Genomic DNA, 18,675 nt, shown 5'->3' with positions numbered 1-18,675 from the left:
TTGTACATAATTTGTAGTTGTGTTGTTCTTTTTAAAAATAAAATTAATAAAGTTTTTAAAAAAAAAGAAAGGGGAGGGAGGGGGGAAGGAAAGAAGGAAGGGAGAAAGAAAGTGGAAGGAAGGAAAGAAGGAAGGAGAGGGATGGGGGAAGGAAAGGGGAGGGAGGATGGAGGGAAGAAGGGAAGAGGAGAAAGGAAGGGGAGGGAGGGAGGAAAGAAGGAAAGAAGGGAGAAAGAAAGTGGAAGGAAGGAAGGAAGGAAGGAAGGAAGGAAGGAAGGAAGGAAGGAAGGAGAGGGACAGGGGAAGGAAAGGGGAGGGAGGATGGAGGAAGAAGGGAAGAGGAGAAAGGAAGGGGAGGGAGGGAGGAAAGAAGGAAAGAAGGGAGAAAGAAAGTGGAAGGAAGGAAGGAAGGAAGGAAGGAAGGAAGGAAGGAGAGGGACAGGGGAAGGAAAGGGGAGGGAGGATGGAGGGAAGAAGGGAAGAGGAGAAAGGAAGGGGAGGGAGGGGAGGAAAGAAGGAAAGAAGGGAGAAAGAAAGTGGAAGGAAGGAAGGAAGGAAGGAAGGAAGGAAGGAAGGAAGGAAGGAAGGAAGGAAGGAGAGGGACAGGGGAAGGAAAGGGGAGGGAGGATGGAGGGAAGAAGGGAAGAGGAGAAAGGAAGGGGAGGGAGGGAGGAAAGAAGGAAAGAAGGGAGAAAGAAAGTGGAAGGAAGGAAGGAAGGAAGGAAGGAAGGAGAGGGACAGGGGAAGGAAAGGGGAGGGAGGATGGAGGGAAGAAGGGAAGAGGAGAAAGGAAGGGGAGGGAGGGGAGGAAAGAAGGAAAGAAGGGAGAAAGAAAGTGGAAGGAAGGAAGGAAGGAAGGAAGGAAGGAGAGGGACAGGGGAAGGAAAGGGGAGGGAGGATGGAGGGAAGAAGGGAAGAGGAGAAAGAAAGGGGAGAAAGGGAGGAAGGAAGGAGAGGGATGAAGGGGGGAGGGAAGGGAAGGGGAGAAAGAAAGGGGAGGGAGGGAGGGAAGGAAAGAAGGAAAGAAGGGAGAGAGAAAGTGGAAGGAAGGAGAGGGACAGGGGAAGGAAAGGGGAGGGAGGATGGAGGGAAGAAGGGAAGGGGAGAAAGGAAGGAAGGAAGGAGAGGGACGGAGGGGGAGGGAAGGGAAGAGAAGAAAGGGGAGGAAGGAAGAGAAAGAGGAAGGAATATGGCCCCCGCTGATCTTTCCCCAAACGGATTAGAAGGGCATTTTTCAGCAAGCGCCTCCTTTATCAGCGAGCGCCTCCTTCTTGATTCCTTCCCACGGCGGCGGCTGCTTCTTCTGCGGAGGGAAGCATTGCGTGACAGAATGTTTTGCCTGGAGGGCAGCCGATTGCCGGGCTCGCTCTAGACCACCAGGTGTTAATATGCAAAAAAAGAAAAAAAAAAAGACAAGGAAAAAAATATATCCCCATCCTGCGTAGACAGAAGGTGACTCACACCTTCTCCGGTTTTGGGGGATCCCGTTCTGATCGGAATCTGCCTGGGAACCAGCGGGGCTGTTGGTGATAAAAATCCACCTGTCCTTTTCCACAGTGGGTAATGGCAGATAAGTAGTAACTGCTGGAGGCGGCTGCAACAGGATAAAGGGAAGGAGAAAATGGTCTTTGAAATGGGAAGACATCCAACGATACATTGGCAGCAAGAAGGAAGGCTGTTGTGGGGACGGTCCTTGGTGCTCCCTGAGCTTGGCGGATTTCTTGCAGACGTTTCATGACCCAACTAGGGAACGTCATCAGTGTAGGAAGGGATGGGGATTGTGGAGAGGAGAAGGGGAGGAGGAGGAGGAGGAGGAAAATGACTCTAGGGTCCTTGGTGCTCCCTGAGCTTGGCGGAGTTCTTGCAGACGTTTCATGACCCAACTAGGGAACATCATCAGTGTAGGAAGGGATGGGGATTGTGGAGAGGAGAAGGGGAGGAGGAGGAGGAGGAGGAAAATGACTCTGGGGTCCTTGGTGCTCCCTGAGCTTGGCGGATTTCTTGCAGACGTTTCATGACCCAACTAGGGAACGTCATCAGTGTAGGAAGGGAGTGGGGATTGTGGAGAGGAGACCCTCCTCCCAGATGTTCCTGGCCCCATCCTTGCATTGGATGCAGGACCCTTGTCCTGAGTCCTACCCAGACTCCTTGACTGGGCCCCTTTCTTGCTCACTGTCCGACTCCGCTGCCGTCTGCACCGGCTGCCAGCGAACCACCACACAGTCACTAAACGGAACTGTGTTGTAAGTCGAGGACTGCCTGCAGTCCAAAACCCCAATCCTATTCCACCTGGATGCTGCAACGCTCCATAAGTATGAAAAGCGACACTCAGTGTGGTGACCCGTAGTCTCTCAAAATAACCTCAAACCCAAAACATACATTAAAGTCCGGTAAGGCCTTCAACTTAACTTCACTGTTTTATTAGGCACAGTTTAAAGTCACAAAAGTAAATAATGAGGCAAACAGAAAACCAAAACAAACCGCAGTGACGAGAGTTCCGAAGCAAGCCAAGATAACTAATCATAAACTCCGGGAAAATAACCGAGAAAAGCCCACGGGAAGAACGCCAGCAAAGATAAACCTCTTTCAAAGTAAACACTAAATTGACTCCAGCAATTCTGACTGCGCAGTTGCAAACTTATATACATAGCTCTCAGCTGCAAGCCACGAGGAGGATCGTGGTAATTTCCTCTTGAGTAGACCTTGCTTTTCCCTGATCCTCTCCTCCCTGCGTGACCTAGGATGGAGAGGGGATGGGCCTGGGTCCTCCTCTGACTGCCCAGACGGCCTCTGCCCTTCCCCAGCCTCCTCCACCACCTCCGGAGCCACACTTCCACTCCCCGTCGGCTGTTCCTCCTCTCCCTCAGAGTCCGACTCTACCAAGGGCAGGACGCTCAATCCCTTTTGGGGTGCCTTTTGTGGACGGTCACTAAACGAACCGTTGTAAGCCGAGGACCCCCTGCAATAGGTTTTTGTAGACGGTTCTCGCAAGCGACCCTCCTTTATTTGAAATGTCCTTCTTCATCGCCTGAGTTGCTCTCGAATTTTTGGCTGGAGTTAGGAAACCCCGTCAAATCCCTCTCTTGTGCCTTAAGCTAGATTTTAATGCCTTCCAGATGCCGTTATACGTATATTTAAACCCCGTTTTTTCCCCCCTCCCCAAGAAGGCCAGCTCGGTGTGGTGGGGGGTGGAGTTGGGGTGTGGGGAGATGGTGTGTAATGATGGGTGTTGTAATCCAAAGCAATTGGAGAAGTTGGCACCGGTGCAACCGACCATTTTACAATGGAGTCAGGTTTTTTTTTTAAAAAATATATATATATTTTTTTTACCCCACTTAAAACTCTTAAATTTGAACATTTCCTGTCTCGGTTGTCTGGAAGCATTTAGCCATTACCCAGTGGGTTGGCATTGTCTACTACCCGTATGCGTCAGGGTGTGTGCGTGCGTGCATGTGTGTGTGTGTGTGGTTGGTTTTGAAAGTCCCGTCGCTATTAATTGGGTTTTGAAATCTTGCTCGCTGCCGCCAATAAATCTTTCACTCCACCTGGGAGGATTTCTCAAGTTGCCGGTTTGCTAAAGCAGCCAGGATGAAGCGAGGAACAGTGCGTGAGAAGGGATAGAAGCAGGAGGTTGGTTGACTCGTCCGTCCATGGTCAGTAAAGTGAGGACCCAGAGTCCATAAGCTGACTCCCTCCCTCCCTCTCCCTCTCCCTTTCTCTCTCTCCTTTCTTTTCTCTCCCTCTCTCTCCTTCCCTCTCCCTCTTTTCTCTCCCTCTCTCCCTCCCTCTCCTTTCTTTTCTTTCCCCCTCTCTCTCCTTCCCTCTCTCCCTCTCCCTCTTTTCTTCTCTCTCCTTCTCCTTCTCTCTCTCCTTCCCTCTCTCCCTCTCTTTCTCTTTTCCTCTCTCTCTCCTTTCCTCTCTCCTTCTCCCTCTTTTCTTCTCCTTCCCTCTCTCTCCCTTTCTCTCTCTCCTTTCTTTTCTCTCCCTCTCTCCCTCCCTCTTCCTCTCCTTTCTTCTCTTCCCCCCTCTCTCCTTTCCTCTCTGCCTCTCCCTCTTTTCTTCTCTCTCCTCCTTCTCTCTCTCCTTCCCTCTCTCCCTCTCTCCTTCTCTCTCTCCTTTTCTCTCTCTCTCTCCCTCCCTCTCCTTCTCTTTCCCTCTCTCTCCTTTCCTCTCTCCCTCTCCCTCTTTTCTTTCTCTCCTTTCCTTCTCTCTCTCCTTCCCTCTCTCCCCCTCTCCTCTCTCTCCTTTTCTCTCTCTCCCTCCCTCTCCTTCTCTTTCCCTCTCTCTCCTTTCCTCTCTCCCTCTTTTTTTCTCCTTCTCTCTCTCCTTTTCTCTCCCTCTCTCGCTCCCTCTCCCTCTCTCTTTCTCTCTCCCTCCCTCTCGGAACCGGTAGAATCCCACCCTTGGAGAAAGTAAAACACAAAAAAACAGAAAGGAGAGGGAGAGAGAGTGGGAAAGAGAGACCCGTTTCCCACAGAAAACACCAAGAGCCCAAAAAACCTGGGTAGGTGTGGCAGGTGTGTGGGAGTGACATTGAATGGGCCACGCCCACCCAGGTTTTGTGGCTACCTGTGTTTTCTTTTCGGTGGGAAACTGGTCCCAATGGCCCTTGGAGTGTTTAAGGTTGAAGCGCTGCTCCCGATCGGCTGCTGTTGTGATGATCCGACGCTGAATTGTACCAGGATTTCACAGATAACAGATAATCCGAGTTGGAAGGGACCTTGTAGGTCATCTAGTCCAACCCTTTGCCCAAGCAGGAGACCTGACACCATTTCTGACCGGTGGCAGTCCAGTCTCTTCTTGAAAGGCTGCAGCGGCAAAGCTCCCACAATTTCTTCTGTTCCGTGGGTTGATCGTTCTCACGGTCAGAAAGTTTCTCCTTGTTTCCAGGTTGAATCTCTCCTTGTTCAGTTTCCATCCATTGTTCCTTGTCTGGACTTTGGGTGCTTTGGAGAATAGCTTGACCCCCTCCTCCTCCTCTCTGGGGCAGCCCCTCAAATCTTGGAAGGCTGCTCTCCTGTCTCCCCTGGTCCTTCTCTTCTTCCCTGGACCAGCCAGGCCCAGTTCCTGCAAGCGTCCATCGTATGTTTTAGCCTCCAGTCCCCTCATCATCCTGGTTGCTCTTCTCTGCACTTTTTCTAGAGTCTCAACATCTTTTTTATAGTGTTGTGACCAAAACTGGATGCAGGACTCTAGGTGTGGCCTTACTCGCAGAAAGGAGCTCTTGGTTTAATGTCTTTTGGCGTCTCAGGTGTAAATCTTCACCGTGGTTTTTTTACAAGGGAGACAACGCCAGGCCTGGTTTCGATTCGAACCTGCTTTGGAATACATTCTTCCACGATTTATGAGTCCCTCTTCCTCCTCTGGCACTTCTCATCACGCCTTCGTCATCTTTTCTTACACCTCCACGGAGATTTCTTTAGTAATTGCAACGGGGCTTGCTGTGTAATTACCGCACTCTCTAATTACCGCATTGTGCCGAGGGAGCGAGAAGCATTGGTCAAAAACAAGGCCGTAATCATTTCTGCGGGTCCGTGTGGGCCCCAGGGGCCCTCGTGACGTTGCTAGAAGCCGCAATCTTTTTAGTCTTAAATACAAGCCCAGTTGCTAGCAGTAGCATCTTAGTTGTAATTAAAACTCTCTGCAAAGATATTACGGGGCCTTGAGGCACCCGATTTATTTTTATGGGCTTTGGTTTCCTCGGCCTATGAGAACCTGAGCTGGGGGATTTGTAGAAAATACAACCAGGAAGATATTTTCTCCCTGTTGTAAAGCTCTCTTGCGTTATCTCCAGTTAGTAAAACCAGAGGTGGTGGCGGGGGGTTGTTTTCTGGAATGCGGGCTGTGTGTGCGAAAGGTCTTTCCGGGGTCCATAGTTGTCGTGATAATGTTAGGAAAGTCTTCAGGCAGATAATGTGAAGATGTTAAGGTGCTGGTCCAGAAACCCAGGAGATGGTGAGTTCTAGTCCCGATAGGCATGAAAGCCAGCTGGGTGACTTTGGGCCAATCACCAGGAGAAAATGAGTTCTAGTCTTGCTTTAAGCATCAAAAATGACCAGGTGACTTTGGGCCAGTCAGTAGGAGACGGTGAGTTCTAGTCCTGTCTTAGGCATAAAAGCTGGCTGGGTGACGTTGGGCCAATCCCCAGGAGACAGTGAGTTCTAGTCTCACCTCAGGCATGAAAGCCGGTTGGGTGACTTTGGACCAATCACCAGGAGACAGTGAGTTCTAGTCCTGCCTTAGGCATCAAAGATGACTTGGTTACTTTGGGTCAATCACCAGGAGACGGTGAGTTCTAGTCCCACCTTAGGCATGAAAGCCGGTTGGGTGACTTTGGGCCAATCACCAGGAGACAGTGAGTTCTAGTCTCACCTCAGGCATGAAAGCCGGTTGGGTGACTTTGGGCCAATCGCCAGGTGACAGTGAGTTCAAGTCTCACCTCAGGCATGAAAGCCGGTTGGGTGACTTTGGGCCAATCACCAGGTGACAGTGAGTTCTAGTCTTGCTTTAAGCATCAAAGATGACTTGGTTACTTTGGGTCAATCAGCAGGAGATGGTGAGTTCTAGTCCCACCTTACGCATGAAAGCCGGTTGGGTGACTTTGGGCCAATCACCAGGAGACAGTGAGTTCTAGTCCCACCTCAGGCATGAAAGCCGGTTGGGTGACTTTGGGCCAATCACCAGGTGACAGTGAGTTCTAGTCTTGCTTTAAGCATCAAAAATGACCAGGTGACCTTGGGCCAGTCAGTAGGAGACAGTGAGTTGTGTGGAAAATAGGAGGAGGAAGGAGCAATTACGTATGTTCACCACCTTGAGTTATTTGTAAAGTGACAAAGCCAGGCTAAAAACATAATAAATAAATTTTTCAGCAACAGCAGGTACGCCCCATCCTGTCTATGGATAATGGGGACTGTAGTCTCACCACTGCACTGAGGCCAGGCTGTGTAAAGCAGAAGTAGTCAGCAACCGATTCTGCAGGTTGTGCACTAAGCCTTTCCTACGGGAAGTGCAGTTGTCACGATATCGATTATTGTTTGCTCTGAGTAAACCACGGTTTGTAAGCCAGAGTCACGGAGCTAATCCAATAATATCCGGAGCCCAACCAAGCAAATCACATTATCCTTGGCTTAGCCTTGTTTCACTTAGTGAACATTCGAAGCTCCAACAATACAGGAAAAAAGGAACTTAGGGCCATTTCGCCATTGCAGCATCCCCCCCAAATTCGGATGCTTGGCAACATGACTCGTATTTATGACGGCCGCAGCCTCCCGGGGTCCCGCGATCCCCCCCGGCAAGCAAAATCAACGCTGGACCCACTTAGCAACTTGTGGCTAGGAAGAGGGCAAAACTCACTGAACCAGTGTCTCGCTGAAGAGCAGAAATGTTGGATCTCTGTTGTGATCGTAATTGCACGGAGGCTAAACAGTCAAAACGAGGAACGCAGCACACACAAACATCTGCTTAATTTTTTGGTCCAAGTTCTCCGCGTTTGGTTTTTTTTTTTTTTTTTTAAAAAAAAGACTTATTTGCAGCAGAGCAGGAAGTGTCTTTGTTCCCTTTAATAATGAGGCAAGGCCGGCCCTTTGGGCAGACAAGCGCCAACTGATGGATCGCGTCCCCGCCTTTCTGCACAATAGCTTTTCCCCAGATTCAGGAGTCAAGGGTTTCCGGAAAGGCTCCCGAGGCGCACGCAGGCACGCACACGGAGCCCGGCCGGCGGCTTGACCGGCGGAATACTTTCCAAATCCCCCAGCAGGAGGTGGGAGGCAGGAGGGATCGGAATTTGGGCTCCTTGGAAGAATTGGTAGAAAGGAGAACCGAAGGGAAGCCCCCCGTTTGAGTGGCGCCAACACATTCCTTTCCAGGCGAAGTCGTGGGCCGTGTGTTTGGAGACTGAATGCCCATTGCTACAACAAGACAATGGCCTGCATTTCCTTGCATTAAAGGCCGGCACAATAGCCCACCGTACAAAGCCCCGTCTGATAAAAAATTCTTATTTTTAGAAAGCTGGTAGAAGGAACGGGAGGCCGGCCACTTCAGGGCTTTTTTGCATCGGGAGTGGAACGTCCAAATAAAACGCCTGCCTCTATTGTCTGTGGAGATTCTCCGTCATCCCAGGTCCTGGTTGTCCCCAAAGTGCCTTTTCTTTTTTCTTTCTTTTTTTTTTCCCAGAGGCAACTGGAGTTTCTGGTATTTGTCTTTGAAGACGTTTCGCTTCTCCTCCCAGAAGCTTCTTCCGCTCTGACTGGATGGCGGGGGATGGAAGGGTTGACACTTATTGCAGACAGCTGGTCCATTTGCCTCCGTTTTAGCGAGGCGTTGAGGGCCACTGGGAGGTTTGTCTGTGTGTCCTCAGTTGTTCTTCAGGAGGCAACTGGACTTTTCTGGGTTTTCTTGAAGACGTTTCCCTTCTCCTCCCAAGAAGCTTCTTCCGCTCTTGAGGGGATGGCGGAGGATGGAAGGATTTATATCCCTTGCAGAAAACTAGTCATTTTCGTCCTTGTCGGGAGTCCTTGACACCACTTGGAGGTTTATCTGCCATTTCAGGGTCACCTGAGTAGTTGTAGACTGGAGACAGATGATGTAGAGCAGCTGCTAATCGTTTCAACCGAGAGCCGGAGACCACTTGGAGGTTTATCTGTGCCTTCAGGGTCACCTAAATAGCGCAAAGTGGGGTGGAACTGTTTTACAATGCAGTCCACACCCATTTGCACTACTCAGGTGATGCTAAGGACACAGGCAAACCTCCAAGTGGCCTCAACGACCCTCTAAAAGGATGCAAATGACCAGCCGTGTCTGCAAGGAGTGTAAATCCTTCCGTTCCCCACCATCCAGTCAGAGCTGAAGAAGCTTCTGGAAGGAGAAGTCAAATGTCTTCAAAGAAAAATAAGAAAGTCCAGGTGTCTCTTGAAAAAAGCACCTCTGGGACAACTGAGGACACAGACAAACCTCCAAGTGGCCTCAATGACTGTCCACAAAGGGTGCAAATGACCAGTTGTGTCTGCAAGGAGTATCAATCCTTCCGTTCCTCACCATTCAGTCAGAGCTGAAGAAGCTTCTGGAATGAGAAGTGACATGTCTTCAAACTAAAATAAGAAAGCCCAGGTGTCACTTGAAAAAAGCACCTTTGGGATTAGGAGGGGAAAGTGGGTGCACTGGATCTGGCACTTCGACATACATCGGGAGGTAGCCCTGAACTTAACAGCCGGTCGTTTAGTGTCCGTTGTAAGTTGCAACATCAAAGAAAGAAGTGACTTAGGGCCGTTTTTTTCACACTTCAGGACCGCTGCAGCATCCCTCTGATCCAAAATTCAGGCGCTTGGCCAAACCGACTCGTCGTTATGATGGCCGCAGTGACCCCCTTTTGCGACTTTCCAACAAGCGGAGTCAATAAGGGAAGCCCGATTCACTTAACAACCATGTTGCTAAGCTAAGAACTGCAGCGATTCACTAAACGACGATGGCAAGAAAGATCGTAAAATGGGGGCAAATTGGCTGAACAGCCCTGTTGCTTAGCGATGGGAGTTTGGGGGTGAATTTTGGTCGTAAGTCCAGGACTATCTCTATAGCTCAGTGCAATGCAAGGCTTAGGATGATCTCTCTTTCTCCCGCTTCCATATTACTTAAACTTTAGGATCAGGCCAGGGGATCATCTGGAGGGGCCTCCTGACCTCCAGGTGTGCACTGTTATCCCTTCCATCGTCCTCAGCCAAGGGTGATGATGCAGTGGTTGGGGATGATGGGGGGCCGACTCTTGGCAGATTTTCTGGCAGGGTGGGGGGGCGCGTAGCCTGTTGGAAACAGTCGGTCTCAATTTCCTTTCCACCAACCGCCTGGTTTAAAAAAAAAACACACACCGCCCAAATAATCAAAAATGATCCTTGAGGAATGGAGTGGAGTGGAGTGGAATAGCACAGAATATAGAGTAGAGTAGAGTAGAGTAGAGTAGAGTAGAGTAGAGTAGAGTAGAGTAGAGTAGAATAGAATAGAATAGAATAGAATAGAATAGAATAGAATAGAATAGAATAGAACAGAACAGAACAGAACAGAACAGAACAGAACAGAACAGAAATTTAGAATAGGAATTTAGGAATAGAATTTAAAATAGAATAGAATTGAATTGAATTTAGAATAGAATAGAATATAACAGAATAAAATAGAATTTAGAATAGAATATAGAATAGAATTTAGAATAGAATATAGAATAGAATTTAGAATGTAGAACTGAATAGAGTAGAGTAGGTAGAACAGAGGAGTGGAGTGGAGTGGAGTAGAATAGAGTAGAGTAGAATAGAATAGAATAGAATAGAATAGAATAGAATAGAATAGAATAGAATAGAATAGAATAGAAATTTAGAATAGAAATTTAGAATAGAAATTTAGAATAGAATTGAATTTAGAATAGAATAGAATATAACAGAATAAAATAGAATTTAGAATAGAATATAGAATGTAGAACTGAATAGAGTAGAGTAGAGTAGAGTAGAGTAGAACAGAGGAGTGGAGTGGAGTGGAGTAGAATAGAGTAGAGTAGAACAGTGGAGTGGAGTGGAGTGGAGTAGAGTAGAGTAGAACAGAGGAGTGGAGTGGAGTAGAGTAGAGTAGAGTAGAACAGAGGAGTGGAATGGAGTGGAGTAGAGTAGAACAGTGGAGTAGAGTAGAGTAGAGTAGAATAGAATAGAATAGAACAGAACAGAACAGAACAGAACAGAAATTTAGAATAGGAATTTAGGAATAGAATTTAAAATAGAATAGAATTGAATTGAATTTAGAATAGAATAGAATATAACAGAATAAAATAGAATTTAGAATAGAATATAGAATAGAATTTAGAATAGAATAGAATGTAGAACTGAATAGAGTAGAGTAGAGTAGAGTAGAGTAGAGTAGAACAGAGGAGTGGAGGGAGTGGAGTAGAATAGAGTAGAGTAGAACAGAGGAGTGGAGTGGAGTAGAGTGGAGTAGAGAGGAGTAGAGTAGAACAGAGGAGTGGAGGAGTGGAGTAGAGAGGAGTAGAGTAGAACAGAGGAGTGGAGTGGAGTGGAGTAGAGAGGAGTAGAGTAGAGTAGAACAGAGGAGTGGAGTGGAGTAGAGTAGAGTAGAGTAGAATTCTTTATTGTCCAAGTGTGATTGGACACACTTTGGTGCATGAGCTCTCAGTGTACGTAAAGGGGGAAATACATTCATCAAGAATGCAACAGTGATAGACATAGGTTACTAATACGCAATCACATACTAGGAAAACAAATAAAACAGTATAAATTATAAAGATACAAGCAACACGTTTATGGCCATAAGTGGGAAGAGGTAGGTACTAGGAAGGGTGAGAAGAATAATTGTAATGCAGACTTTATAAATAGTTGGACAGTGTTGAGGGAATTATTTGTTTTGCAGAGTGTGATGAAATAATCTCAGCGGATCCAAAATAGAACAGAAAAACAACTTTAAGCTATTTGCATTCAGTTGCGAGTGGCTTTTGCATGAGATAAAAATTATTTCAGTTCCCGCTCTGTTGTGTCAATTCTTGTAGATCAGAAAGAGCTGATTAAAATATAAATTTAAGAGGGGAATCGTTGCAGGAAAAGGGCCACGCCTGCCATCGAACCGTATTACCAATAGTCCTCAACTTTCAATGATTCATTTAGCGACCGTTCAAAGTTACTGAAAACCGTGACCTGGGACCGTTTTCCACACAACCGTTACAGCATCCCCGTGGTCACGTGATCAAACGCTTGGCAACTGATTCATATTTACGACGGTTGCAGGGGTTCGCTTCCCAACGGTGGCAGGAAAGGTCGCAAAGTGGGGCAAAACTCATTTAACAACCGGCTCGCCTAGCAATAGAAATTCGAGCTTCAGTTGTGGTTGTAAATAAAGGACTATCTGTAATAGTGGGTTTTTTTTCCAACTAGGTTAAAAAGGGGGATATGTGGGTTGGTTTTCAGACGTCACTTAACAACGGTGGCAAGAAAAGCGGTAAAATGGGGGTAAAACTCATTTTAATAACTGTCTTGCTTACCAGTGGAAATCTTGGGCTCCCTTGGGGTTCGTAAGTCAAGGACTACCTGTATTATTATGTTTGTAAGCCACCCAGAGTTACCTTATGGTAGGATGGGCGGCCAATATATTTCATAAATAAATAATAAATAAAATTTTGGGGCTCAATTGTGGACGTAAGCTGAGGACTACAGTTTTATCCTGGAAACAGTGAGGGGTGCACGATCCAATCTTTTAAGGTAGCACGGCAAATATTTAAATATCCTGTTTCCCCCCAAAATACAACCTCTACCCTAGCTTGTGTGCCCAATATAAGCCCTACCTCCAAAATAAGCCCTAACTAAGATCCCACCCACTCCAGAGTGGACGGGTAAAAATTGTCTTGAAAAACCAAATTCCCCCCTTCTTTGGTTCTTCATGTTAGAGGGAGAAAGAACTTTTAGAGCTGGATCCGTTGCAACCCAAACTCATTTTGAGTGGATCTATTTATTTATTTAAATCTTGCCGATAGATAGATAGATAGATAGATAGATAGATAGATAGATAGATAGATAGATAGATGAGAGAGAGAGAGACTTATGTATGTGTGTATATATATCTACATCTGTCTGTCTACACACCCGTTTCCCCAAAAATACCACCTGCCCTGAAAGTAAATCCTAGCTTGATTTTTACACGTGCACTCAATATAAGCCCTACCACCCACAAAATAAGCCCTAATGAAGATCCCGCCCACTCCAGGGTGGACGGGTAAAAATTAAGCTAGGGTGGGGATTTGGGTGTGTGTGGAGCTGCCCTATTACTTACCTTTGGACAGGTGTAGCCAGGCCTCGCCCACCCCAACACCTGCCTTGCGGGTCCATTTCTTCTGCAGCCGGCAAGGCTGGGAAGGCTTTCCTGAAGGCCTCTGGAGCTGAGAACAAAGCTCAGGATCGATCCAGAGCTCTTGTTATCCTCTCTAGAGGCCTTCAGGAAAGCCTTGCCGGCCACAGAAGAAGCTCCTGAAGGCCTCTGACAGTGAAAAGGAGGCTAGGGGGCGATGCACGCAAGTGAGGTTAGTCAGTGGATGCCGTCCCCCGAAAATAAGACCTGGTGCCTTTTTTGTGTGCGTGGTCAAAATAAATATAAGGCAGGGTCTTATTTTCGGGAAAACACAGGTATATAAGCCGGCTTGAGAGTTTCAACGAAATTTGCATTCTTCTTTCCGTAGCGAAAGAACTATTAATAACAGATAAAATTGGGGAAGAAAGGGCTTAAACCCCTATAATACAGTGAACCCCACAATGTGAGTTCAGGCTTTGCTGGTCTTGTTCAGCCCGCCCTACCTCACAGGGCTGTTCTGGGATCAGAGGAGGCCTTGCATAGAACAGCTTGAGACCAAAGCTGCCCCAAATGAAGGTCAGCCAACAGTTCAGTCCATCCATCTATCAGCAAATAGTAACTTTTCTCTCTCTCTCTTTTTTTCTTTTAGCAGAAAGCGATGGCTCTGGGTGCGTTTTATTGCACACATCAAGAAAAGTAGGTACAATTTTGCTTTAACCGTTGTTCTATCTCAGTCGTTCCGCTTTGTAAAATGAGATAAGACCTGGTGCCTGATAAAGATAACTTTTATTGTCATTTTTGTTACTGTGAGCATACTGGCCCCCGTTAAAAATGAAATTCTCTTTGCCTGCTCTCAAGAAAAAGTATATATCTACCCAAACACATATATAACACACATATACACATGCTATATACATACTTACCTGCCCCCCTATATATGTATTAATCAAGGGCTTTGTAGTATTTCCAAAAACATAGACCTCAGCTTCACGTTTTGTCAGTTGTGGTCTTCATAACAGGCCAGCTGGGATCAGGTTTTGTGGTCCTCGAGTTATCTTTTTATCTTAACCTCTGAACTTGTCTCCGGTGTAATATATGTATGTATGTATGTGTGTGTATGTGTGTGTAGGTAGGTAGGTAGGTAGGTAGGTAGATAGATAGATAGATAGATAGATAGATAGATAGATAGATAGATAGATATAGATAGATAAACATAGATGGATGATAAATATAGTTGAGTGATAGATAGATAAACATAGATGATAGATTACCAAGATGCTCTCAATCTTACATGGGAAAAGACCCGAACACACCAAGACCTGCATACCTGTACCCGTGTATATATATATTACAAACTATTCTAAAAATATGAGTTCCAGGTATATTTGTAAAAGAAGAAACAGACATCCTGCGATTTCTGGACCTTAATTGATTAATGATATATAAAGGCAAAGATCTCTGTAATGGTAGCTTAATACTCTGACAATGTGGGTAGAGGCAGACGGAGGCTTAATAATTAGATTAAATGTAGTTTTAAGTTCCGGAGATATCGCAGGATGTCTGTTTCTTCTTTTACACACACACACACACACACACGCACACACACACACACTTTTAATAATTTTAGTTTATGATATTGTGGCCTGGTCTGGAAACACCTTGAATGAATTTAGGAAGCACGGAACCTCCTTCCATTTCAGCCAATAGAATTGACAGCACATCTGGATGACCTCCGATTGCCTCACAAACCTGAAAAATTAATATTGCAGGTCTCTGAAAAATGGTGGTGGTGAAAATGGCGTAAGTCATCTTCCTCAACATTTTGCTTAATGACCGAAGTTACGACAGCCCTGAAAAAAAGTGACTTATGGCCGTTTTTTCCCACTGATGGCCCCTGTAGCAACTCCGTGGTCACGTGATCAAAATTCAGATGCTTGGCAACTGACTCATATTTATGACAGTTGCAGCGTGCCAGAGTTCTGGGGTCTCCCTTCTGCAACCTTTCTGACAAGCAGCGTCAATGGGGATTCACTTAACAACCGTGTTCCTAAGTTAACAACTGCAGAGATTCACTTGGTGGCAAGAAAGATTGTCTCATGGGGCAAAGACTCACTGAATACCTGTCTCGCTTAGCGACATAAATGTTGGGTTCAATGGTGGTTGTAAGCCGAGGACTACCTGGATTGGGTTGGAAACAGTGGTTGGAAACTAATCGAGAGAAGCAACCCTGGAATTCAGGAGAAACTTCCTAACAATTAGAACAATTAAACAGTGGAACAATTTATTTCCAGAAGATGTGGGTACTTCATCACTGGAGGCTTTTAAGAAGAGACTTGGAAAGTCATTGTCTGAAATTATATATATCCATCCATCCATCTATCTGTCTATCCATCTATTTATCCAGTGGTAGGATTCAAATTTTTTTACTACCAGTTTGGTGGCCGTGGCTTGGTGGGCGTGGCAGGGGAAGGGTATACTGCAAAATCCCCCTTCCCTTCCCTCCCCACCCCACTAACCTGCTTTCCAGCTCCCTTCTCCTGTGCAGGGCAACCAAAAGAGACCCAGCCGATCAGCTGGGACTCAAAGGGAGGCAGAGAAGAGATGGAGGTTGGTGGGGCCAGTCAGAGGTGGGATTGGCCGGTTCTCCGAACTATTCCGAATTTCCGCTATTGGTTTTCCAGAACCGGCTTGAACTGGCTGAATAACACCTCTGCATAAGTCATGTGACACTCCCAAATGTTCCTTACTCAAAATAGTTGTCCCTGCTCGGCATGGAGACATGAAACCCTAGTAGTCCCGTTCAGAAGGTCCCAGGTTCGAGAAGTCCGAGCCACAGGATATAAACAGCCGGACACCCTACTGCGCCCTCAATGCGCGGTAATACCCATAACCTTTAATCAAAGATTTTGAAGCCACATCCTGCCACCTCAATGCACGTTTTCTCATTTATGGGTTGTTCTACTGTAGCGGCACAGTCACATCTGTTCCCTTGGACGAATTTGAGTAGTGCGTGGAGAACTATAAAACGATTCTAAAGGAAAGTCCCATTTCCTGCTGGACGGATGCCGGTGCCAGTTTTCCAACCGGACCGACGAAAGAGTTAACCTCATTGGCACTTCCACCCTTCGCTTCCAGCCGAGCTTTTGATGGCTTCGCTGACTTCTGACATCGCTCGTGGCCCTTCCTTCCGCGGAAGGAAGGCCCAAAGGATGTGCAAAATCTTGCAATTCACCTCTTTCGTGGGGCGCACCATCAAAGTTGGGTGGAGAAGGAAGCACCGTAAAATCCCAATTGGGGTTTTTTTTTTTTTATTGGCCTTGATGTCGTCGTGCAGAGGCTAAAGGTCGATTATAAAAATTATGGGCACGGGCAAAGGCAATCTGGGGAATTCCCGGCGTTGTAACCCACCCATCCTGCCAAAGTTGAGAAAAACAACTTTTAGGGTTTAGGTAGGGTTTAGATAGCCCTTGAGTTACCACCACAACGGAGGCCGAAATTTATGTCGCGAAGAGAAATCTTGGTTAAGGGAGTTTTGCCCCACTCTCCGACTTTCCTTGCCACATCTCTTGTGTCAACCGGTGCGGTTGTTAAGTTAGACACACCGTTGTTAAAAGGGGATCGCATGACCGCCGGACACTGCCGTCGTCATAAATGTGAGTCAGTGGTCAAATACCCAAATGTAAATCACGTGACCGTGGGGAATGCTGCCATGGTCAGTTAAGTGTGAAATATGGTCAATCTCTTTTTTTCCAATGCCCTCGTAACTTCGCACCGTTGCTAAGTGAACTGTTGTAACTCCAGTTCTACCTGTAATAATGTTCTATACCTGTGATGGCACACGAGCCCCAGCCAAACTTACCTGCACTGCACATACACTTGCCTCCCAGCTGATTTTCGGCCTGTTTGAGGCCGTTTTCGCCCGCCTGGAGGCTCAAAGGAAGCCTCTGCAGCCTCGGGAGGCCGAAAAAAGGGTCCGTTTAGGCACTTCCAGTATTTCCAGAAAGCCTGTTTTTCGGCCTCCCAAGGCTATAAGGCTTCTCTCGAGCCTCCAGGAGGCTGAAAAAGGCCTCAAACAGGCTGAAAATCAGTGGGGAGGTGCGCGCATGCGCAGTGCAGGTAAGGGGGCGCGGGGGGTGTTGCGCACACATGGCCAGAGGGGCAGGACACATTGCCTTTGGCACGGGAGCCCCAAAAGGTTAGCCACCACTGCTCTATGTCGTAAGTTAAGGACTCTCGCTTACTGGCCTTCGAGACGGCTTAACGACTGTAACCAGAAGATTTCATTCCCTAGTTGCGGTTGTAAATTTTGAACGGCTTGTACATGTGTCTTTGGTTTTATATCTTTGCTTTTAATTTACTCATGTTTTAATAATGCCAGATTACATTTTTATGTCTGTAAGCCGCCCAGACTTCCCCTTACGGTGAGACGGGCAGCCAATATATTTTATAAATAAATAAATTAGTTGCCGCTCGATGGTGAGGTGAATTTAATAAATAAATAGTGTAGATGAGTCACTGTGTTCGCACTCACCCCGGGGGGACAAGGGAAATGTGTTTTTCCTGAGTTGTGGCTCGTCCCAGAGAAAAACATCCCCTCGTTTTTCTGTTTTTCTTTTCTTTTCTCGCAGTATCTAAAATTAAAGAATTTTGAAGAGGAGGTCAGAGCCCACCGTGATCTGGACGGCTTCCTGGCCAGAGCGAGCATCATTCTGGACGAGACGGCCACTTCTCTGGATGACGTTTTGCGGGAGATGTTAAAACACTTCTCTGAAGACTCGGACAACACCGAGCCAAGCTGCAACTTTGACAAAATTATGAGCACTTTATTCACCGATTCAGGGACGCCTCGGGAGGGCAATGGTACAGTTGCTTCTCGTCTGTCTAGGGGCGCGGCACAAAGGCCACACAGCCAGATAATCCGTAGGAGTCCCTTTATTAGCTCCAACTTTGCCCCCAATGTCCTGGTTACCTTCTGGGCTGGAGAAAAACTCTCCCAGGAACAGCCTTTGGCTGCAGAGAATCAAGTCCAAAACATGGTCAACATAAACTGCAACTATAAGTCCAATCAAGGCAAGATGAGGTCATTAGTCCAGCAGGGCAGGAGAAGGAATTCCAGACGTGAAGGAACGGCAGTAACTCAACACGGTTGGGAGGATGCTAGGAACACAGATAAGCAAAGTCAACACAAGATAAACTCACGTTTGTTCCCAGCAACTGCCGCTCTCAGCTTGCATCCCTTTTAAAGTCTCATTCCCAGGTGTGGGTAATGAAGGGAATCGGGGCCCTTTCCTCCCCCGTAAGCCATGCAACCCACGTTGCTCCCTTTTCCGTTCCTCCCTGCTAGGATGAAGAGGGGGTGGGCCTGGGTCTTCCTCTGAACTCCCTCTCCCTTGTTCTCCCTCTCCCCTGCTCTGCCCAACCAGACTGTGCCCTTCCCCAGTTTCCTCCACAGCCAACGGAGCCTCACTCCCCGCTCCCTGTCAGCGGTTTGACTTCCTCCTCGGATTCAGACTCCGACAAGGGGCATAACTGATGTTCTGGGTACCCCCTCCCCAATCCATAGTAGTCTCCCTCTGTAACATTGGAAAATGCTTACAGCTTGATCCTAGCATTACCTTGCTCCTTAATTTACGCGGAATAGTCCCTGACTTACAACAGTTCACTTAGTGACCGTTCAAAAGTACAACGGCACTGAAAACAAAGGGACCTGAGAACGTTTTTCGAAGTTACAACCTTTGCAGCATCCCCCAAGATCCTGTGGTCAAAATTCAGGTGCTTGGCAACTGGTTCATACTTATGACGGTTGGGGTTATGTGGCTACATTGGCAACCTTCTGGCGTGCTAAGTCAATGCCAG

General features: G+C 47.1%; 1 protein-coding gene across 1 annotated transcript in view; it reads left to right on the top strand.

Moving 5' to 3' along the window:
* The window catches only part of SLC4A11 (solute carrier family 4 member 11), a 125,380-nt gene that overhangs the window by 51,843 nt on the left and 54,862 nt on the right, over positions 1 to 18,675 (top strand). The window contains 2 exon segments of the mRNA XM_087935667.1: positions 13,469 to 13,515; positions 17,448 to 17,679. Coding sequence (XP_087791793.1) covers positions 13,469 to 13,515; positions 17,448 to 17,679 — 279 coding nt within the window.

Source organism: Pseudonaja textilis, chromosome 6, assembly GCF_049901715.1.
Source record: "Pseudonaja textilis isolate UNSWEBS1 chromosome 6, rPseTex1.2, whole genome shotgun sequence".
NCBI lineage: Eukaryota > Metazoa > Chordata > Lepidosauria > Squamata > Elapidae > Pseudonaja > Pseudonaja textilis.
Note: the sequence above shows the minus strand (reverse complement) of the source record. Positions and strands in the feature narration are given on the sequence as shown.